Genomic DNA, 22057 nt, shown 5'->3' with positions numbered 1-22057 from the left:
CGTCGACCGTTGACGATGGTTGCGGCGCCGAAGGCCGCTTTGGAAAGGTGATCTGCTTGATTCAAGTGTATTAAAAGCTTCGGTTTGACCTTCGAGTTAATCGTTATCGAGATATGCGCCAAGGCGTTTCGAAACAAACTCTCTTATCTATTGTTTGGCATAGCCTCCACAATGTTGGGTCATTCTCTCGCCCTAGCTTTGGCGACTACTACGTTGCCGGGACTTGTTTCAGCGGCCCCTGGTGGTACCAATACTCCCGTTGCCACACTTCGGAATGGCTCCTACTATGGCATTCACAACTCTGCCTACAACCAAGATTACTTCTTGGGCATGCCATATGCGCAACCACCCCTCAAAGATCTACGCTTCAGGCATCCCCACTCCCTAAACACAACCTGGGATGGACTCCGTAATGCAACGGAGTATCAGTCCAAATGTTATCAGTATGGGTATCCGACAGGACCACTCACAGGAGGCTCTGATGACTGTCTCCATTTGAATGTCATCCGCCCCTCAGGAGTCGCGGGTGAGAAGCTTCCTGTGCTTGTCTGGATCCACGGCGGTGGTCTTGTTGGTGGTTTCAGCGGTGATCCTGGCAATAACCTCACTTACCTTGTCGACGAGTCTGTTAAGATGGGATCGCCCATTGTTGCCGTCTCGATCAACTATCGCTTGGCTGCCTGGGGATATCTATGGAGCAAGGCAATCGAGGAGGCAGGTGAGGGAAACAACGGCTTCCGAGACCAGAGGCTGGCACTTCAGTGGATTCAGGAGAACATCGCAGCATTTGGCGGTGACCCTGAAAAAGTGACCATCTGGGGTCAGAGTGGAGGCGCCCGTGGTGTTGCATCCCAGTTGACAGCCTATGGTGGCAGGGATGATGGGCTATTCAGAGCGGCTATCCTCGAGAGCGCTACAGGATTTCACACAGCCTTCCGGGAAGAGACTGTCAAAGATGCTCTTGACTGGGACAAGGGATATGCTCAGCTACTCAAGCTGACGAGCTGCGAATCAGCCAAGGATTCCCTACAGTGCCTCCGAGAGGTTCCCTCTCTTGAGTTGGCCGAGAAGATTGGAAATATCACGTTTCCAGTCTATCTCGATATCGTCGACGGAGACTTTATCCAAGATGACCGCTCTGAGCTGATTCGACAAGGAAAGTTTGCTCACGTGCCTGTCATCAATGGTGCCGCAACAGACGACGGCGATTTCTTTGCGCAAAAGGGAATCAACACGACAACAGATTGGGAATCGTATCTGCGCAAGGAAGGAGCTAGCAACAGCACCATTGAGGCCATCTCGGCTTTATACCCAGACATTCCCCGTGTCGGTCTCCCGGCTACTTTTGAAGGACGCCCAACAGGCGAGTTGGCATCTTATGGTGCTCAATGGAAGCGTGCATTGGCCTTCGGTGGAGACAGAGCCATGCACGCACCAAGAAGAGCTTGGGTCAAGACTTGGGCTGCTGCAAACCTCTCTGCATACAGCTACCGCTTCGACGTTGTGTCTGGAGATCGTAATCCAGTCCAAGGAGCAGGTCACTCAGTTGACCTCCCCTTTGTCTTCCGTAACACCGATCGCCTAGCTCAACTTAACGCCACAGAGCCAATCCCCGGTTCCTTCAACGCCTTGGCGGTCTCGATCTCGAGAAAGTGGATCAGCTTTGCGGCAAACCTGGATCCCAACTTTGAGGGGATGCAGGGTGAGAAGTGGCCGGTGTATGAGGAAGAAGGGGGAAAGAACCTTGTGTTCCATATTAATGACATTTCTTTGGTACATGTGGAGGATGACACTTATCGGACGGAGCAGCTCGAGTATTTGAACAAGAAACTGTGGAAGACTGGCTTGGAGGCTGGAAAATGAGGAGACTGACTGTAATACTCATCCACAGTTTGGAGAATTCAAAATGACAAGCATTGACGTATTAAAGAATAACCCTGTGTCTCAGCACGGAGCTCGGAACCCAAGCTTTGTGCTGATCTCGCCAAGAATGCTTCATGTACGTGTTGAGTTACTGGTACTGAAAAGGGTGATAGAAATACTTCACCTTTGCGTCTCGTCTCTTCTTTAAACCAAGTTCTTCTTGTATTGTGCTCAGATGCTTCAGCAATGGCAACTAGTATGCTGAACACTAACCTCGTCCTCCCAGTAGAGCTGGCCCAACGTTTACAGGCGACGACTCCATCTCTTCACGCGAAATACCCTCCGGTGGCAGACTTGCGTACGGTAATAGCTCAGCACCCAATTCCCATTCTTCCTCCGGATGCCTTAGGCCTTATCTCGCTCAAGGAAGACAAGACAAGGAAACAGGCCCTGGACATTTAAGATAGCCTGAATGCTGCCCTCGCTGCGAATGATTCAGATGTTCTTCAGCGATGCTTCTTTTCTGAGCAGGCATACTGTAAAGACACGTTGGCTCTGACCTATCACCTACGCACATTCTTTACTCCCCGCGTCATTGCGGTCAATCTTTTAGAAACACGCAGGCTCAGGGGTATCAATGGCCGCTTGGAACTTGATGCTACCGTCTTGACTCCTGCTACCCCGACTCTCGTATGTCTTACTTCATGATAACACGTTCAATATTTCACACAGCTGACTGAGTATCCCCATCCACGGCGATTCATCGACGCTTCGATTCTTTCGAGACCAAGTCTCCGAGCGCTTAGTGCAGTGGACGGATTCTTCTCCTCCCTATCAAGAAAGCCGACAACGCTCTGGATTGGAAGACTTGGGTCCTCAGCACCAAGCTAGAGAATCTAGACTTGCATCTGGAGGATGAGTCTCTCCCTGAGCTTCCAGGCAGGAAGGTGGACAATCTCAACCACTTTGGCGCCGATGTCTTTATCATGGGAGGTGGAAACGCGTAGGTTTCACTGAGTCCATTTGGCCTATTGACTAACGAGCGTGATTCAGTGCCGTGGCGTTAGAAGCTCGTCTCAAAGCCCTCGGTGTTGAGAGCTTCATTTGCGAGAAAAATGCGCGAGTTGGCGATAACTGGGCTCTCCGTTATGACAACCTACGATTTCACCTTCCAACATCTGTTCTCACCATAGGCTCAGGCAATTCGGCATTTGACATTCTTTCAGATTGCCATGCAGCCGGGCTCAAGACCAACCTATATCATCCCTTTGGAATATGTCTGTCACGATGCGAGTTTCGGTGTGTACGATCAAGAAGTCGAAGCAACTTACAGACTTTTCATGACGCTGCCAACCATGGTTCAAGGCCAGCTAACTCAGGGTCTCTTGAAGAAGTTTGCTTCTGAAGAGCGGGATCGTTATGCGCCCCTGGCTACAGCAGGCTTTCCAGTCATTGACAGTAGAGATCCTTCTCAGTTGATTCTCTCTAATCTTATTGAGAGATCGCATAGCCACTATGTTGATTTGGGCGCCACCGAACGCATTGTGGATAAAAAGGTCGGCATCAAGGCTGGGGTTGAGCCCGTTGTTTTCGCCACAACTGGTCTTCACTTCTCAGACGATAACATCCTAGAAGCAGATGCTATTGTCTGGTGCACAGGATTCGCGGACCAAGACGTACGAACCGTCACAGAAGAGGTCCTTGGGGGCCATGTCGTGTCCACCGCCCCTGAAGACCTTGATGAGGACAAGAATCTGCTTGGTCCAAGGTAGATTGCGTCTCGCCTCGACGCCACATGGGGGATAGACTCGGAGGGCGAGATTCGCGGAATGTGGAAGCGTCATCTGCGTCTTTAAAACTATTGGGTCATGGAGGAGCCACGCAGCATCATCGCTGGCACTCACGAACTCTGGCGTTGCAAATCAAGGCGGCCCTCGAGAACATCTTGCCATCTGCTTATCGTGAGACGCGAGGCCTTTGAGTTCGATGCAGTTCGTTAGGTGTTGTTTGAAACTTCTTGTTATAGTTCTCCTCGATACTGTTGAGTTGTTCATCCGCTGGACACTCTGTATCCCTATTCACACAGGTCCCTATTCACAAGATTGGCAAATCATGGCACCATGGTACAAGGAGTTGTCTCAATCTGTTTTTATTTGGCCGCTTTTTAATACGCTGATCGCTTGATGGCATCTCCTCCTCATCCGTTTCTCCTCTATCTCTACAGCTTGCTGCTAGGTGCAGCTACCTTGGGAACACCAAAGAGAGACAAGTCATTGGTAGACTTTCCATCAATCGCCAGCTCAGCAGCAGCACGACCAATCGCAGGTGCAAACTTAAATCCATGCGCAGCACCCAAGGCCACAATGACATCCTTGTGCTTCTCCAACGGGCTGATGATAAACTGGCGGTCCGGTGTGATGGTGTACTGGCAGGTCACCGTTCGCATGGGCTCACCCTTGCCAGGTATTGTGTTGCTCATAAAGTCTTGGAGCTCCTTTGACAGTTCTGGTGAGGGGATGTAGGTTCGTTCCTCGGGGGTCATGCGGTTGTATGAGGTATCCCGGGCAGCCTTGATTGTTGGCTCGCCATAGCTGGGGAAGCCGTAGAAGCTGGGAAGGCCGCCCCAGATCCAAACAGGGAACTTGTCTTGCTCAAAGTTTCGTAGATCTGAATCCTTTGGTCTGAAGTAGGTCACCTGCTCCTGCATAACATCAAGAGGAATCTCGGCCTTAAGGGGCTTCAGAAGCTTGTTCGTCCAGGCATCAGTTGCGAGGATGACCTTCTTGGCATAGAATTTACCCTTCGGCGTCTCAATAACAACACCGGTGCCAGCGCCATCAGGTGTGACACGGTCGACTGGAGTCCTCTCCTTGAGAACGGCGCCGTGTTGGCGAGCCAGAAACTGCATAGCCGAGACTGATTTTGAGGCGTGGGCAATACCAGAGTCGGCAGTGTAGACAGCCTGGACGTTTTCAGGGACTTTGAACTGAGGCCACCGCTTGTTCACTTCTTGAGCAGAGAGAAGCTCATAAGGAACCCCGTTAAGGTCGAGACTCTTTGTGTATCCCTCGACAGAGAACATCTTGTGGCCAGTGTTTGGGGGAAAGAAGATGATGCCGCCAGTGATGGTCAACAGCTCCTGGCCAGTTCTTCGCTCCAGGTCGGCCCAGTCCTTGTAAGCCGATCGAGCGAGTGCCACGTACTCGGGCTCTCCGTATGAAGTTCTGACGATACGAGAAGTATCACTGGAAGCTCCGCGAACGTGGCCAAACTCGAATTGCTCGAAACCGATGACCTTGGCGCCCTTCAGAGAAGCGTGGTATGCCGCCGCACTTCCAAGAGCACCCAGGCCGACAACAGCTACATCGAACCGTTCCATTTTTGATGTGGTGGTTGAGTTGATAAGTAAAGAGGATGACTTGGGGGTATCTAAGGCGGGTGATATAAAGACAGCGAAGATAGATGATGAAGAACTGGAAGGTTAAACATGGACTTTGATTCTCATTTGTAGTCGCTATCCAGACCGGAACTCAAAGGTTCAACTCCAATCGGAGCCAATCCGCTTCCACCAACTCTATCATTGTAATTCTCCGCGTTTCCGTGTGGAACACATCACGAAGCCGTTTGCGGGGTAAAGATAAGCGCAAGGTGATGGGATAAAACTCCGTCCCCACTGTTGTTGACAGCTGGGAGGTCATCTGATCGGAATGTCCCGTCCCCGCCCGAGAAGTCGAGGCTTACCACATTGAGCATGGAGAGCCGCTTCACTGTGTTTCCACCATTTTATCACGATAACAACTGGTTTATTGGATCAGTTTGTATTGAGATGATAATGAGCTAAATGTAACACAAAGTAAAAAGTAATGCGAATGACAGGGGTTGCTCATGGGAGGCTCGGATAGGTGAGTTGGCACCTCCACGCCAACCAAGAAAATTGCAAAAAAAGGAACTCAAGCGTAACGCTTGTGGCGATCTCTCCCGCCGGGAATTGAACCCGGGTCTCAAGCGTGACAAGCTTGCATACTGACCACTATACTACGGAAGATGATGGTTGTTCAGCAACCATTGTAGCGAGGATTCGATGCCGGGGAGTTGCGCCATCCTGACCATAAACCCTAACGTTTGCCGACTCTCCAAACTTGTGCTCATCCTAGTAACAATGGGAAAAGAGAAATCAGTTGTTTGGCACCTTAACTGAGCCAAGGGCGTCATCAAACGGAACGAGGTTTGCTTGATTTTTTCCCTTCTTCACCGTTCATGCCACAGGAATTGCTCGGCAACCTCAGCATCACATATCTTAACCTTAACGAAGTATAATTATTTCCCCTTTTTAGCTTAATAGCATTCGCTACACATGAAAAAGGTTTAGAAATAGAATAAAGAGTATTGATAACAAGGGGAGCGGAGACAGGGCACCCATCACCAATACCTCTCAGTCAGCGCATTTTCATTTCATGTGATTGCAATTTCGCACTTCTTTTCATACGGCGCTTCTCTTTCATCAATGTCTAATAACTTCATTTATTCGTAACCATTGAGAATTTTCATTTCTATACCAAGTTCCACCCCTGCATCACGGAGCAAGAATCCTTCATTCCCAGCCCAAGCCACCACCAGGCTTTCCCTCACCAGAGAGGTGCTTTTCCATGTGAATTACATCGTAAAGCTCAAGTTCCAGGATGTCTTCAGCCCATATGCGAAGGCTAGACATAATGAACTTCAAATGTCTTGAAAATTCAGGCATGTTGTGCTTCGCAACAAGCCACTGGATTGGTCAGGCTCGAGCCTATATCTCTAGTGGGACATTCCCCGTGTCTTGAAGCATTACTTTTTACAAACGCCGTGCTTCAAGAGCAAGGGAAACGAGAATGTCTGAGGCGGTGAGCTACTTTGCTTTGCGTGAGCCTGGTCACTCGATACTTGGGCTCGTATAATACATCATGGCCGATAGAGTTAGATATCTTGATTAAGAAAAGTCCTTCTCACTTATTAAAGGCATAGAAGTTTTGGCTGTCCTAAAGCGGCGATGAGGAATTTACAGTGCCCAAGCCAAGTGCGCAACAATAGCGCTCGGCTCTCTGAGTAACGTCACCAATCCCTCAACTGTTCGAGATTACCACCAAGACATGGCGCTAGAGTGACGTTTCGAGAGCCGGAGTTCCTCAAGCACATGCGAAGTAGGACCTAGACATGGCGCACTCGAGCTGAAGATGAAAGAATGTCGGCACTCAGCCCCAGCAGACAGTGGAATGTGAGAACATGTCTTGCCCTGCGTACCGATGCTAATAACAATGTCGCGGATCGCGCCGTTTCCCCGCCCCTGAGCTTCACGGCATTGGAGATGCTGTGAGTCAAGTTCAACGGCTCATTTCTTCCAAATGCAAGATTCTCTTGCATGGTGCATACATATCAGAGTTTACAGGGAGGCGCATCACGGCTAAGCATGCCCTCCTAGAGGGGGTGCTTAAGAGTCATGTCTTAAACTTATCTAACGGAGACACTCCAGGAGAGCCTATCTTGCTTAGGCTCTCAGACGGAGAGCTTCGTTTCCGGCGTCGTGCAATACAACACCAGCTCCTCTCAAGACAGACACAAGCACACAACGAAAACGAAAGGGGTCGCAATAATTAAACACTTCGCTCGAAGGGAGACAATCTCAGTCACATGAAGGTTAAATTTCTTATTTCTGTTCAGTAGGACTACTCCATGACTATAAAAGGCCAGGTTTCTCTCCAAATACCTCCATCAAGCAAGTCTCAAGTCGATCCAGACAACTACACCCTCACACTCATTACACCCATATTCACTTCTATACCCTCATTTCAACCATGCAGCTCTTTGGAATCATTATCGCGGGACTCGCTGTTGCCCCTGTGCAGGCCATCGCCGTCCCCGGGCTCCCTGCCGTAGGCCTCCTCTTCGCTCGTCACGACCTTCCCCCTGAGTATCCTTGTATGCATCCCGGAGGCAAGAAAAAGTGTCAGATCGATGTATGGCTCAGACTCTTCTCTCGGTAATTTAGTTACTAACCATCCCCCAAGTGCGCCAGCAAGAACGCCGACTTTTGGTCCTGCGCTCCGTATGTCGTCTAGGCCCTTCCAGCATCGTTTATTCTGACATTTCTAGTACTTGCGTCTGTCACTTCATCTCGACCACGGCTCTGCCGCCCACTGCTACGCCCACTGGGCCACCAGCTCAGACATCGAGCCAGCCAACAGTGGTCCCGACGCCCAGTGGGTAAGCTACACGGAACGTGTTGTGTGAACAATGCACATGCCCCGTACAAATGTATTTCAAGGGCAACTGGACTCCTACACTATGAAATCTATCTTACAAGGAGCTGCCAGTCAATTGAGAACCGTTGCTCAGTTTGCCTCCGTCCCGGCTGTGATGTTGTTTGCGTCCAGAGTGACTTCCATGTTCCAGCGCCAACTTTCAAAAAGGTGCCTCTGTGTCTCTATCACCAGGACCAATGATCGATCAGTCCCCTTCATGGGCTTCCTTGGCTTCACTCTGGTTGCCGTTGGTTTCGGGGTTGATGGACATGACTCCTATACGAACAATAGGCGTTGTCTGTAAGGATTGATTAACATCAAGTTGCAAAGGGGGGGGCATCACAGAACTTACGTCTATGTGGAAAAGGCCGATGACGAGGGAACCAGGAGCAAGTGAATCCCACCGCTCAAATGGCCGACAGCTCGGGTCGCCCAACAGGAACTCCCGTCCGCGGTTTGTTTGAAGCTATTGATGATTAGCCAAGTATCTGGTATGCATCATACTGGGAAATACATACCAGTAGGGCATCGTCCCGCTGGCCTTCATTTCTCATCTTCGCGTCCACTATCCTCTCTCCGCCAGGCACATCGATCATTATTGAGCGCTTGGGAGTGTCATACGTGTGAAACTCGTAATCCGCATCCCCAATGAACATGTTCTTTGACGGGTCCGTGTATAGAAACTCGATGCGGTACATGCATCGACTGCTCTTATGGATGGCAATCTCGGTCAGCTGGGAGAGGAGTTCTCCGCGTGGGCCACCAAACATAATGGCTTCCAAGGGATATGGTATTACGCCATTGCTGACAGGATCATCCGGGTGGCTGAGAAAAATATGGTCGGGTGGTATGTCGGGCTTCCAGGCATATTCCTCGGGATTAAAACGTCCGTCAACGATGCTCTCACTCCCCGGGATGTTTCTGCTCAGAGAGACGAGCTTGAGTGCCTAGGGGTGAAGAGTGGTAAGACTCAACCGAGTCGAGTCATGAAAAGAGGTCCTACTCACATCAAATTCCGCCTTGACGGCTGATATCCGTTTTCCTAGTCCTCTCAAGCGCCATCTGGGGACGTCGTCCGGCTCACCTGCCCAGCAGGACATGGCACCGTCGGCAGTCAGCACAGCAACGGCTCTGAATCCTTGTCTTTCCGCGGCCAACTGCCACCCCGAGATGGTGTATGGGGATTCATGTCGACCATTCGAAAAGCAAATCTTGACCTCTTGGTCGGGGTGGATGTAGCCCAGACTGTTGATTTTCCCATTTGGCTTGACGAACCGGAAGCCTGAGACAAAGGAACGGCCGCTCATGCGGACAAACGACACCCAGAGGTGGCTAACGTGGAGACGTGATCGGAAACGAAGAATCCGAGCAAACCAAGGCCTGCATCCCACATAGAATAGCTCATACTCTGTGCAGAGGTTGATACCAGCAGTGTTCCAATCGAGTTTTCTCCAATCGCGTGTATGCTCATTCTTCTTTATCCGGCCATTTTTCGATGTGTCGAAAGCTGTCAGAAGACGAGCCCCTTTACAGACTGTGCCAGACACCTGGTTCTGCAGACTCTCCAGCTCCAAAGCCAGACTCCAAATGCGCTTCCGGTCGGCCAGGCGCGGCTCCATATATCGCAGTGCCAGGTAGAGCTTCTCCCAGGAGTCGGGGCGGGATCGCAAGGTTTCGAAGATGTGGTGGAACTCGTGTCCTCGCCAGAACCTAGAGGCCCAAAAGGATTCTGACAGATGTAAGCTGGCAAAGATGGGGGACGCTTGCCGTAGGCTTCCGACATATTCACGAGGAAGCTCGACGAGGATAGCTTGCAGGAGCTCATTTGGTAGACGGCGAAACACATCTCCATCCGGGTTGATTGGACTGCCCCGGGCCGGGATGTCGATGAGCATGTGGTTCGGAATGTTGGCCGAATTGAACAGTCTCTGGATGGGATACATCGTGTAGGGATCCCTGCCGTAACCTGGAATAGAGGGGCGTGCTATGTAGGTCAGCATGGGAGGGTTCTCGTCGTCAGGTATTCCGACAACGATTCCTCCATAGTCATGGCCCCAGTCAAGGATCGCTTCGCCGTGGATCGGCATGGAGAAGCACAGCGAAAAGATGAGTTGAACATCAGGCTGGAAGAGGATCGTGATGATCTCCCAGCAAGCCGCATGGAAGACGAACCCCCAGACCCGAAGAGGTGAGTCGCCCTGTGACCCCGGTCCGCCTTTATGGAATCTCGACCGAAACTCCACGCGTACATTCTCGTTGAAGTCCGCATCGTCGTAGCGCCTATGGGATTCTGCCGGTAAGTATTTTCTACCAGAGCCCCCGAACCTGCCAACGCCGGAAAGCTTGGCTTCGCAAAGGTTGACACCCGACACATAGACTAAGCAGATAATGTTAGTTCCAAGCAGCGAACCGGGGGTGGGTGCACGTACTAGCCCTGTATTCCCTCATCCATGTGGGCTTGTCGGACTTCTTGAGCCATCTGCCGCAAAGAGCGCAGGACAACATTGAGGAGGCACAGCGAGGCAGAATCGCCAAGATTAGAGGGAGATGTTGAAGGTAAACACTCGTTCAACAGCTCTGGGGCATCTCAGCGGTCACCAGGCACAGTGGGTCCCTTGTAGTGATCACTGCCCGCGCACTGTCAAAGCACGCTGCAGTTTTGCAGCATCCATATTCACCACCACTCTGTTTGTTTGGAGGCTGTTCCATTGTTTGCAGGGAGCAAGCGGTGTTTTGTTGCAAACACTACCACCTAATTTATAGCGTGCAAATTTGGCTACGCAATGGAGCGACCATCGGTGATCTCGCAACTTTGCCAGCCTGTGCTGGCCTTCTTTAAGGCGCCCATGTATCCCGCTCACTCAATCACCTTTCAGGCCAACACGTACGTATTAAGTGGAACAAGACCAGGCAAATTGAACACTCTGTATTCATTCAGGGCAAATAGTCAATAAGATCGTTTGAATGCATATAGCGCTAAATATCACGAGTGCCTGCCTGCCTGGTCCTTGTCCTCCGCTTCCTGGGTATACGAAATACCACCAGCCTCCAAACCTCCAAACCAACTCCACGCCCAGAACTAAGCCATCTAACGCACTCTGGGCTCTAATTTAATACAAATTCCCTCGTGAAGCACCTTGGTCATGACTGATGTAAGCGAGTGGTTGCGCCCCCAAACGGATCTTGAGGCAACAAGTTGTCAGGGTCAAAATCATATCCCATGAACTCCGTGAAGCTGTCAAATTGCGACGGTATCGGTGTATACTCGGTTGGCTGAGGAAATCGTAAGGATGAACCGCCGCTCATTATCGCTGCTCCGAAGACCATTGGCTGCGTGCCCAGTTGATCTGTATAGTGGGCTTGAGACGAGTGGACTGCCGAGCTGCCGGCTGAGCCAGGCAAGGAGCTGAAAGATGCTTCTACATGATTTGACTCTCGGGTTTGTGTTGGGACTGGTGGCTCTTGAGTCTGGTCCTCGGGTGTTGCAGCATCAATGTCAGGCGTGGATTGACCGGTCGGCAGGCCAGTTTGCGATGTCATGCTCGGCATCACAGTGTCGAAGGCGTCCCAGACCGACGTGGATATCATCTCAGAAAGCCTCCTCTCATCCAATTGAGGGTTGGACTGGATCTCGGGCATGTTTCGGAGCCGGTCACTCAATTCGCGAATGACACGGTCGGGAATCTCTCGACGGATGAAGCTCCGGTACTGTGCTCGAACTTCGGGAGGCATCGGGGCTTCCAACGTTTGCAAATCGCAATCTGGGGATGTATTAGCACTTAAAATCACGGTGTGTTCTATCGTGCAGCCCAACTTACAAGGAGACGGTATGCTCTCAGCCTCGGGGAAGAGGATCTTGTACATGTGCTCCCACTTCGCCTCTTCCGTCGCATTCTTTATTCCTTTTCTACACTTGAGGCGCTCCTTCATCTCAGCATCAATCCCCAGCATCTCGCAAGGTTCGTTAACTTTGCAGGGGACGGCTTCGCGGCGATGATCCTTGAGCAACTTTTCAGTCGTAAATGTGCTGAAGCACCTGTCGCAGTGGATCGGGACCTTGTGTCTCCGATAAATGTGCTCCCTTTTCAACAGTTAGCCAGGCTCGAGATGCTTTCAAATGATGAGAGACGTACTTGATCCGGTGGACACTTGGCCAGCCCTTCTTCTCACAGCATGGCCACTTCTTGTTGGGATACCCCTTCACGAACGGGCAAGCGAGGTTCGGGACCAATTCTGCCGGCGTGATCTCTGTCTTTCGGCGTTTGTCCTTATCACCATCGTTTCCCCTACCGGGGCCGGTTGCTCCGTCGCCGTCTTCGCGTCCCCTCTTCTTCCCGGCACCACCGCGCCCACCTGATCCTCTCCCATCGCCATCGCCATTCCCAGCACCACCAAAGTCGGGCGAGTCGTTACCAGAGAATTGTCCCGATGAACACGATCTTACCCACTCAATGACCTTGGCCAGTACAAGCGATGCGATGCGGTCCTTCAATGTAACTGCGGCCGCCAAAAGAGCAGGATCCAGTGATGTCGCATCAAAGGCCTCAAGGAAAGACTCATCCGTCTCGTGGGAAACCTCCGACATGGATTCGTCCGCATCGCTCGAGTCAACCTCATCCAGACGTTCCAGTTCAGGATGGTCTGCGACGGAGGTACCGGGAGTATCCTGGTCCATCTGATCCTTGGAGCAGATGGAGGCTATAGATGTCATGTTGTCAGTCTCCGGAGACGACGCCGTGTCTCGGACTAGCCCATTCCGTGGGATTGTGAGGAATCCATTGTCGGTATGTTCGCCCGAGCTTTGCGGCCGCATGGAAACGACCTCGTGGTGAGAGCACCCAGCCTCCGAGCCCTGTTCGTCGATGGTGCTCAAACCTGACTTGCTGGCAGTCTCAATCTTGTCCTCTGGGCACTCATCAGGGTCTGGGAGGTCTTCGGGCTCCTCGTGAATCGAGATACCCTCTTTGTACAACTCAGGCATGCGATTCTTGTGGATGCGACGTTGTTGGGCCACCCAGCCTGCGGCAGTGACTTGATCTGACACTGAATGATCCAGACAAGCTATCCAGGAAGAGATTGGGCGCGGGGGAGTCGCAGTGTTGGATCTTTGTACGGGGATAATGGGAAGAGGATAGTCTTCCAGGTCGTGTTCTCGATTAAGGCGGTGTGAGTCTCGACTATTATTGACGGAGGAAGAAGGCATCATGTATGGGTGCTTCCTCGACACAGAAGCTCGCGTAACTTGTGAGCTAGTCCTACCAAGGACATCCCAGTTGCTAGTCGCCGACGAGATGGTAGACGAAGGCCTGGTCCAGCTAAAGATAGACTCCGCGATAGAGGTCGGGACGGTGTCGTTGGACGCCCTTCGTATGGGTAGGTCACGCTCTGAGGGGTTGTCTGTAGTAGTCGAGAAGAAGCCACTGTCGCATGGACCGCTTGCTACCGAGAGTGGTTGAAATGAGTTTGTGGATGTTTGTGGGTGGCTCTGTTGAACTGTCAGTGGACATGGTAATTCACTTCTTGTATGCAAGTTACTCACATATAGGTCCTCAGCTGGTTCTTCGCTGTCGTCTTGAACATTGTCTGGAGTGTTGGGGCGTGAATCTAACGGGGTCAGCGAGAACAACGAAGCAAACACAGACAAACTTACTTGACATCTCCAAGTCGTTTGAGTCGGACTGCAACGCCGTTGTCGATTTGTTTGCAGATCCGTATTGAGTGCCAATACCCGCGAGGTCCGTCGACCCTGGGTTGTATGAGAAGGGACCAACTGGAGCCGACGTGACTCTTCGCTCACGGCGTGCGACGCTCCTTATCGATGTCGTGTATTCCTTTAACCTGTCTGGCAATTGCCAGATACTCTGTGTCTTTTTTGTTGGTGTCTCAGCCCTAAGAAGGGGCATGCTCTCTGTCTGTTGTAGCCCGAGGGACAACGGTCGCTCGGACATAGGTTGAGGGAGGGCTTGCTGCCCTTGTGTAACGTTTGTGGCCTGGTACTCGGGAGGGGGGTCTTGAAGCAGCTTTGCATCTAGTTTCGCAAGTTGGTCCTCTTCATCGGGAACAGGAGCGACCTCTCGACGGAAGCCAGTCATCTTTTCTTTGAGCGGATCCGACATCCAGCGCACCATGCCCAACTCCTTGGTGTATGAGTGAAATAAACCGGGAGGCTTGAACTGATTCAGGTATTTCCTTCCTTTGTCCTTGATGCGGCCCCTAAAGGATCGAGGCGGCTTGGACTCGCACTGCGCAAGTTGCTGGACCGACCGGCGGTCAGCGGCACTGGGGATAGGCATAGTGGACGTATGCTTTTTGCGCCTCTTTGGCGTTTTGCGCTTCGCTGGGCCGGGCGGAGGCGTGGCAGCGCGTAATTGTTCGCCGCAAACTATAAGTCGAACAATGGCAAGACTTGAAGAGGATGAAGGAGAATTCACGAGCAGGACCCGGGCGGCTGGACGCAGATGGATGCTGTCAGCCACGCACGCATTCCATCATTTCCATCGGAGGCCGACATGGGATGACCACCTGCCAGGCGCACTTTCCTTTGCGAACCATCCATCAGCCGCCAGGTCAGATCAGATGCGTCAGACCCCTGCTTGACATTTTCAGCCCTGCCATCTGCCTAAATTTAGGAAGAGGCAGCCAATTTTACGATCTAATTCATGATGCCTGCACGGAGTCCTATCGTGCGTAGGTGCTCTTGGAAAAATAGGCAACACAGGAGAACTATAGACTTTAAGGTCTTGTAGAAGAATTTTTACTTTGTCACAATTCTTTGCTTGGACAAAGAAACAAGACTCACAAACAGATCGTGGATTTGATCTTGGTGGGCTCCCGTGTCCACTCACAGCAAACGGCAGCCTGCGCCCCCTGAAACTGCCTACCGTCTGCAGCTAACGATGCGCGACAGGGGTGTGCGGTTTTGCGCGTTGCGCAGAACCAGAGGTCGCAGAATCACCACAGCGCAAATCTCGACATCTGACAGAATGAGCAACTCCATGGCTGCAAAACTCGATTATCTGTAGAATTTGGAATGCCATCTTCACGATATCTGGATACTATATCCCAGCGTTTGCGCAGAAAAGAGATTGCAGTCATGCGCGAAGCAGAGAAGCCAGTATAAATAGAAAGGAAGTGCAATTGGAAGGAAACAATCCATTCATCGAAACAAACAAGTCAATTCAATTCAATCCATCCAAGTGACAGCTCACACCAAGAACAATCTGCATCCTATCCCGTCGCGCGTCACAATGCCCACCCAACCTGCAACCGCCTCAATGGTTCCCAACTGCGGTTCCTGCGCCTCAGTCGTCAGGTTTGTCTCATTTCCCTACCACTCATCAAGCGCTTCTGACTGAAGGCGAGTAGCGGTGACTGTGCAGACACAACGCAGGCGCCTGCATCCAAGCTTTCACCAGCCGTGTTGCGTTTTCTTACAGAGCCTGCCTCTGTGACAGACGTCATTCATCAACTCGCTCCCGGCAAGCCTCTCAAGTGCAAATGCTAAGTGGGGATGGGTGGCTGTGCGCGGGGCTGAATTGGCGGGGATCAGGTGCAAGTCGCGATGGCCCAGATCAGTGAACCCAGCCGTTGTTTTCATGATGTTTCGGCGCAAGAGGACAAAAGGAAGCAGGCGAGGAGTTTAGGGCATTTTATTTGATATGGGCGGGCATAGAGGCTAGTGGCCATGATTAATACTGGATTTTACGTCGAGTCGAGTCCATACGCATTTGATATCTCGTGTGTTGAAGCATAAAGGGCTTGATAGTTGAGTATTTGGGATGCAGGATTTTGTTGGAAGAGAACTTCGAGGTCGCACAACGCCGTCTACTCACTGAAAGTGAATATATTACCCCCATTTCCTGGCGCCTAGAGTGTTCAATGCGACATAAAATTTAGGAAAAGAGTCGATTTAACAGCGCGCAATACGAAATTTGATGCCAACATGCTGAGAAGGTTACAGTTTAGGGTAGGCGGGGCTGACTGGCACCAACCGCCAACGAGCTGAGAACCGTCTTGAAACTAGAACGCGGTTGAACCGCGTCACACTTAACACTCAGTACTGTGAATCTCGAAACAGCAATCGGATCTCACGGAAAAGAAAAGCTACCATCAAGCCCTGGGAGGGCACCGCAAAATATATTGATCATTCATCGCTCATAATTATGCTTCTTGCTCATCAAGTGACTGCAGCCTGGGCCGCAATTCTTCAAAGTTCGACTTGCCCTCCTCATCGGGATATGCCTGGAAAACCTCTCGCCTCATGATCCTCCTCGGCGCTCTTCGACCCGTGAACAGTTCAAATTGAGCAAAGCCTTGCTCAGGCAGCATGTCGAGACCATCCATGCTGACCCATCCTCGAGATGACTCCTTTCTGAACTGAGCCAAGAATGGCGTATCCAACGTCTTGTATCCAAGCTCAATTGCGACGCCTCCCGTGCGGCTTCCTAGCCACTCATCCGGAAGTGTCAAGTCCGGCGCAGGCACATTTCCAATGCGATGCGTTGGGATGCATGAAACGACTACTGTAGGTAGGCGGACATCGGCAGGCCAAGCATCTTCAAGCGATTCGATGACGTGGAACTGGGCCCCTTCGCTCCCAGCGCTGAGAAGCTTAAAGCCCTTCCTTTGAAGGAGTTCTGTAAAGTGCGACACCATCTTCTGAGCATTTTGAGGTGTGCGATTGTAGACGACGATGTTTTTAATGCCGACTTGAAGCATTGCGTATATTGTGGCCCGCGCCATTCCGCCTGCTCCAATGACGAGACCGCAAGTGCTCGCGACAACAGCATTTGCAGGTGAAAGACCGCGGCGGATACACGCTCGAATTCCGATCCAATCCGTGTTTTCGCCGTAGAGGGCCTTGATCGGCCCAGACTGATTGACACTGTCGAAAAAGGCCGCTCCTGTTGGTATCGAGCCATCTTCGTTCAGCGAGCGGATCGGGATAAGAGTGTTGACAGCCCCAATCGCCCGAGCGTGGTTGCTCAACGAATGTGTCAGTGTGATGATCTCAACCTTGAAGGGGAGACCGATCGAAGCGCCCGCAAAATTCGGGTCTTCGATCAAATGCCGTATCCCCCGTAGAGAGGCACAGGAGACTGGTTCGTAGGTATGGGGGACTCCACACGCCTTCAATGCGCGAGTGTGCATTGCTGGTGACAAGCTGTAGCTGACGTTGGTTCCAAAGACGTACAGCTTCATCTCATTGTAGATGAATGACGAGAAAAGAGCCTTCGTCGCACCCACCGCCGTGATGCAGGGAGTGATCGGTGGCTTTGGGTTCACCCGCTCTAATGAATCCGGGCGAACGACTGTGAGGATGCGATTGAAGGCTGCGGAATTGCGACCCAGAGGTCCAGAATTGTAGGCGATCAAGGGGATCTTGGGTCCTTGTAAAGCATCGACAGACGACCTGAGGTGATTGATACGGAAGTTGTCCTCGACGTTTGCGGCTGGGCGAATCAGCCTGGCCAAGTGGCAACCCAAGGTATTGGCCTTTTTGTACCAGTTCATCCACATTGGAGACTCCCAGGATGGGGGATCTGTGATAATGAAAGCGTTTCCAATGATTTTTGTCCTTTTTCGAACCGTCAATATTCGAGAAATGTGCGAGTCCTCCAGCCGTAGGTCAACGGTCATCATCTCCGGGGCGAGACGAAGGGTGTGGTGTATGAGATCCAAGTAGACACGAACGACATCCTCGCTTGCTGTATGGGGGAGAAATAGGTGCAGTATTATGGGTAAAATCGTGCTTCTTCTGACAACCCCTATGCCTTTTGTGATGTCGGCAAGCAGTTGACTGCTGGTTTCGGCTGTGAGAGTGCCTGCTTCTGCGTGATCAGACAGGTCATGCACCACAATCTGAACCACATCTGCTCCAGCGACGTGCTCCTCTGTGTCCACAGAGTCGTCCAAAACATCTGAGAGAGGAATTGAGGTAGCATAGGTAAATCGCCGTTCCTCTGGTGGGATCCTTGCCAAGGGGAACGCCGAGTCCATGAACGGGATTGTACCGGCTGGGTAGATGAGCGAGAGGAACTTGAGGAAATGTCTCTCGACGTGCTTAAGGGTCAGATATGGAGCAGGAGTTCTTTGGGTGAGAAATATCCGGGTGAGAGATGACCTGGTGGGCTTCTCTGAGATATTAAAGAACTCAAAGTTGGTGCATGTCCTGAAGATGGCGTTGCTGACATTGAGAAGGTTTCGGATCTTGGCCTTGTCGCGGAACTTGAGGTGGTTCTGAATGGCATCGGCGTCGCGCACAATGTGAATAACAGGATGGGTGGCGGCGAACTCCCTCAAGAGGTTTTGTATACGACTTTCCATCCAGGAGCAAACGAGGATGCAACCGGTGCGATGACGGTCTAGCGCATTCTGTAGGACCTTGGCTTGATGCTTGTAGCATGCAGCTGAGCCATGCTCGGCCTTGTAGGCGGCACTTGAGAGGCCCGAGGTTTTCTGGAAAGCTGTCTCAAGGTCTATCACTTTGCGATCCATGGCGGACGATGCCATGATGGCCAATGTAGACTTTCCTGCGCCGCGGATGCCAGCCAGAAGCATTGATGCATCTGGGGCGAACTCGGGGACTTCCCCAGTCAATGGAGGAAAGGTCGGTGATGGTGTGCGAGTGACTGCATCTTGCTGTTCTGGTCGAGTCGAGGGCGGTTGCGATTGGGATTGAGACCGGGAACTGTTCCGGGACTGGGAATGAAGCGTTTCGGCCAGCGTGAGTGTCGGTGTCTGTTCGGTTTGGGCCTCGCTGTTGCGGCTGGAGATGCCATGACCATGATCCCTAATCTTCCCAAAGCCATTCGATCGTAGCATGATCTCCTCATGGCCCAGCATGGCCCCGAGGGACCTCTTGACGCCTGCCATCTCTGGTCGGTTCCTGTTCCGTCAAGCAGAGCGGCAAGATGAAAGAGCCATAACGATGAGATTAGCTGTGGTCTCGGGCCATCCGAGTCTTTAGAGGCGTGCAGAAGAGGGTCCAGAGGGCGAGAAACAGCGATTATCGTCACATGTAGCCGCAGAATATGCCGGAGACCGCTGTGGGAGTCGAGTCGGAGGACAAGAGAGAACAGACGAAATGGCCTCCCCACTCAAGAAATCCTGGGGGAGACTAGCGGTGATTGGTCGGGTCAGTGTTTATCCGCCCCGCTTTTAATGTCACGGCCAATGACGCCGTGATGATTCCAGCCGAATCGTCATCTCCAACCCATCTCTGAGATATCCCCAGGACCCCGGATTCTCCCCGCATTGCAACTCTGAGTCTGAGGATGCGATTGATGATGGCAAGGTGCTTGCATCTCTGAGGACCTCTTCTCGTGCTGCTTTGATATGGCGCCAGCATCGTACGAGCTTCCTGTCAGCGGCCTACTCCTTCTCCTCGCCCTCGCCATGCGCCTGCAAGCCTCGTAGCTCGTCCACCACTTACCTCCACAATCAAGCAATGCCGCCGAGGAAACGCGAACACGATGCGGACTCCCTCAATGCTCCCGCCAGTACCGCTCCCGCCAAACGACAGAGAGTCTCTCTTGCCTGCGACGCGTGCCGAACCGCCAGAGAGAAGTGCGATGGCGGTCGTCCTCACTGCGGAACCTGCACGGCGCAGAACCGGCCATGCTCGTACACCCCTGCCTCCCGCAAGAGAGGCGTGCAGACGGGTTATCTACGAACCATTGAGCTCTCGCTCGCCTGGCTGTTTGAGCAGGTTCCTGACTGCGAGGGAGCTCTGCATCGTCTACTTACACAGAATGATGGGGCAGACGGCACCCGCATCCTGGCCACCAAGGACAAGGCTGGCCATCGACTCTACCGCCGATGGAGCAAGAGTCGCGTCCATAAAGACATTGGACGAATGCTATCGGATGAAAAGACCCCTCGGAACGAGACTTCGGCAGACGACTCGGAGACGGAAGAGAGCATCAGCCCGGCCAACGCCAACCTCTTCGAGGCGAAATCATCACCTGGATTTTCACTTCAAGGTGCAAACCTTTCACAAGCAGATCTACCTGCGAATACCTACCAACTTGGCGGCATGGCTGAGCCGCCGGTGCCTACCAAGCTGACACTCCCTCCGAATTGGAAGCGGCTCATCGACATTTACTTTTGTTACACCCACAGCTGGCTCCCGATCGTCGAGCGGGAAATGGTCACCAGCACTGCCTTGGCCTATCCCTCTGAAGGCCTCACACTCGAGGCGAACCGGTCGTCCGCCCTACATGCTCAGCTTTGGGCTGTGTTCGCCGTGTCTTCTTTCCAAGATGCAGCCTCCTCCGAACCCTTCCACAACAACGGATTCTCACCGAGCAAAATCTACTCGATTGCTCGACAACTCATACCCTCCGACGACGAGAGTCTGGAAATACCTCACATTTCTTCCCTCCTCCTCCACTCACTGGTCCTCCTAGGCCAGAAAAAGACCATGTCCGCATGGCTACTCATTGGCAAAGCGTCACGCCTTGCACTCTATGGCCGAGCCACCAACTCGCACATGTTCCCGGTCAAAGAAGGTGGCGAGGCTTCTCTAAACCACGCCGAAGTGAGAATACTAGCTGCTAGCTTTGTCTTGGATTCGTTGGCTTCTCTCTGCCTGGGCCAGTCCCAGGTCACCTCGGGCATCCGATATAGTCTGCCTTCTGTGACCATCGTGCAGTTGCTGAACTTGAACGAGCCATGGGCTCCAGTTTCAGGGTTTGGCAAGGCGCCTGAGCATCGGGACGAATCAACGCCAGAAACGGCGTCACCCCTGCCGACATTCCAGCAATTATTTGCTTTTTGTAGGCTCTGGGCCGCCAGCATGGATGCAAGACTGTACGATAGTCCCACTTCCCGCAGGATCACCCCTGAAGACCTTGTCAGAAGTCTAGACGCCCAGTTTTCATTCTGCAACTCGCTCATCTTTGGGGGTTCAACTCCAGCGGTGCCGTCAGCTTACCTACTCCAAGGCATGTTCCTGGCTATTACCTTGGACTTGGTGCCTGGCCACAGGCCATCACTCTTCTCGAACCTGATAGAGGTTGTCGAATCGTGTCTGGAGACCTTTGGACCCGGTGGAACACCCCCCATCGTTGTCACCTTGATGGAGATCGTGCATCGTCATGGCCACAGCAGCCGGATGCAAGAACACGACAAAGTCAAGTGGGATGCAGCCTTGAAAGCGCTCACAGACGTCTGGAAACCCAACAATTCAGGGATAGATGGGCCTAAAGAGCATCAAAACAACATTGGTGTGGTGGATCCTATCAGTCGCCCAATCGCCGGGCCAGTCTTCTTGGATGAGATATCAACCGCCTCTCACCACACCAGCCAGACAGCGCCCTTGATCTCAGGAGAGCTGGAACATGAACTTAACCGGATGCAACAGCGTCAAAAAGAGCAGCGGTTCTTGTCGTACGAGCGGCAAAGATATGCAGGCAACTCAGACAACAGTCCTGGCACATCACAGTCTCTCTACCCAGTCACACCCAACCTGACGTTCCAATCCCCTCCAGTCAATGGCGGGCATACAGGGAATCTGCTGCAGAGCTCGCACATACCAAGCCAGCTGGTAGATTACGACGCCATTCTGGAAGAACTTGGATCCATAGACTGCGGCGACAGCATCGAAGTGGACCCCCAGTTTATGACCAACCTAGGATTTGCGCCCGGCTGCGACCTGGGCGAGATGTTTCACGGCGACTTTGGTACATGAATTAATGCAAAACAATTAAACCGATATTTCCGCGGTGTCCCAATAACATCGCGTGGGTGACCCTGCGAGTGACCGTGCTGATCAGGTGAAGAACAGCACACTAGAAGCAGTGAGAAGCTGAGTCTCGAGTCTCTTGACTCTTGAAGGTCGAGCATGATAAGACGGCACTTAACATGGAGAGGATTTGGGTTATGAGGACACAAATCTTTGACTCGGACATTATGGC

At 52.2% G+C, this 22057-nt stretch overlaps 8 protein-coding genes across 8 annotated transcripts; 4 read left to right on the top strand and 4 right to left on the bottom strand.

Annotated features, from left to right (window-relative positions):
• Positions 1-171: 171 nt before the first annotated feature.
• Positions 172-1863, top strand: NCS54_00216800 (Carboxylic ester hydrolase; the record flags this gene model as incomplete). The annotated part of the gene is made up of 1 exon (XM_053147772.1): positions 172-1863. One exon carries the CDS (start codon positions 172-174, stop codon positions 1861-1863), a length of 1692 nt encoding a protein of 563 aa, XP_053003747.1.
• Positions 1864-2109: 246 nt separating this feature from the next.
• NCS54_00216700 (Hypothetical protein) lies at positions 2110-3635 on the top strand (the record flags this gene model as incomplete). The annotated part of the gene is made up of 5 exons (XM_053147771.1): positions 2110-2221; positions 2363-2553; positions 2670-2866; positions 2917-3166; positions 3243-3635. 5 exons carry the CDS (start codon positions 2110-2112, stop codon positions 3633-3635), a joined length of 1143 nt encoding a protein of 380 aa, XP_053003746.1.
• A 446-nt stretch (positions 3636-4081) lies between these two features.
• Positions 4082-5317, bottom strand: NCS54_00216600 (DAO domain-containing protein; the record flags this gene model as incomplete). Its single annotated transcript, XM_053147770.1, has 1 exon — positions 4082-5317. The coding sequence occupies exon 1, from the start codon at positions 5240-5242 to the stop codon at positions 4082-4084; it is 1161 nt and encodes a 386-aa protein (XP_053003745.1). The 5' UTR covers positions 5243-5317.
• A 2374-nt stretch (positions 5318-7691) lies between these two features.
• NCS54_00216500 (Hypothetical protein) lies at positions 7692-8104 on the top strand (the record flags this gene model as incomplete). The annotated part of the gene is made up of 3 exons (XM_053147769.1): positions 7692-7853; positions 7905-7942; positions 7990-8104. The coding sequence occupies 3 exons, from the start codon at positions 7692-7694 to the stop codon at positions 8102-8104; spliced, it is 315 nt and encodes a 104-aa protein (XP_053003744.1).
• A 239-nt stretch (positions 8105-8343) lies between these two features.
• Positions 8344-10643, bottom strand: NCS54_00216400 (F-box domain-containing protein; the record flags this gene model as incomplete). The annotated part of the gene is made up of 6 exons (XM_053147768.1): positions 8344-8436; positions 8491-8604; positions 8657-9085; positions 9146-10336; positions 10388-10515; positions 10568-10643. The coding sequence occupies 6 exons, from the start codon at positions 10641-10643 to the stop codon at positions 8344-8346; spliced, it is 2031 nt and encodes a 676-aa protein (XP_053003743.1).
• Positions 10644-11279: 636 nt separating this feature from the next.
• Positions 11280-14491, bottom strand: NCS54_00216300 (Hypothetical protein; the record flags this gene model as incomplete). Its single annotated transcript, XM_053147767.1, has 5 exons — positions 13789-14491; positions 13678-13742; positions 12272-13623; positions 11957-12219; positions 11280-11899 (listed from the first exon to the last, which is right to left on the bottom strand). Exons 1-5 carry the CDS (start codon positions 14429-14431, stop codon positions 11280-11282), a joined length of 2943 nt encoding a protein of 980 aa, XP_053003742.1. The 5' UTR covers positions 14432-14491.
• A 1807-nt stretch (positions 14492-16298) lies between these two features.
• Positions 16299-19013, bottom strand: NCS54_00216200 (Quinate repressor protein; the record flags this gene model as incomplete). The annotated part of the gene is made up of 1 exon (XM_053147766.1): positions 16299-19013. The coding sequence occupies one exon, from the start codon at positions 19011-19013 to the stop codon at positions 16299-16301; it is 2715 nt and encodes a 904-aa protein (XP_053003741.1).
• Positions 19014-19587: 574 nt separating this feature from the next.
• On the top strand, positions 19588-21831 carry NCS54_00216100 (Zn(2)-C6 fungal-type domain-containing protein; the record flags this gene model as incomplete). The annotated part of the gene is made up of 1 exon (XM_053147765.1): positions 19588-21831. The coding sequence occupies one exon, from the start codon at positions 19588-19590 to the stop codon at positions 21829-21831; it is 2244 nt and encodes a 747-aa protein (XP_053003740.1).
• Positions 21832-22057: the final 226 nt, after the last annotated feature.

The sequence above is a fragment of the Fusarium falciforme genome, chromosome 2 (assembly GCF_026873545.1).
Source record: "Fusarium falciforme chromosome 2, complete sequence".
Lineage (NCBI taxonomy): Eukaryota > Fungi > Ascomycota > Sordariomycetes > Hypocreales > Nectriaceae > Fusarium > Fusarium falciforme.
The sequence above is the reverse complement of the archived record's forward strand: the minus strand, read 5'-3'. Positions and strand labels throughout refer to the sequence as shown.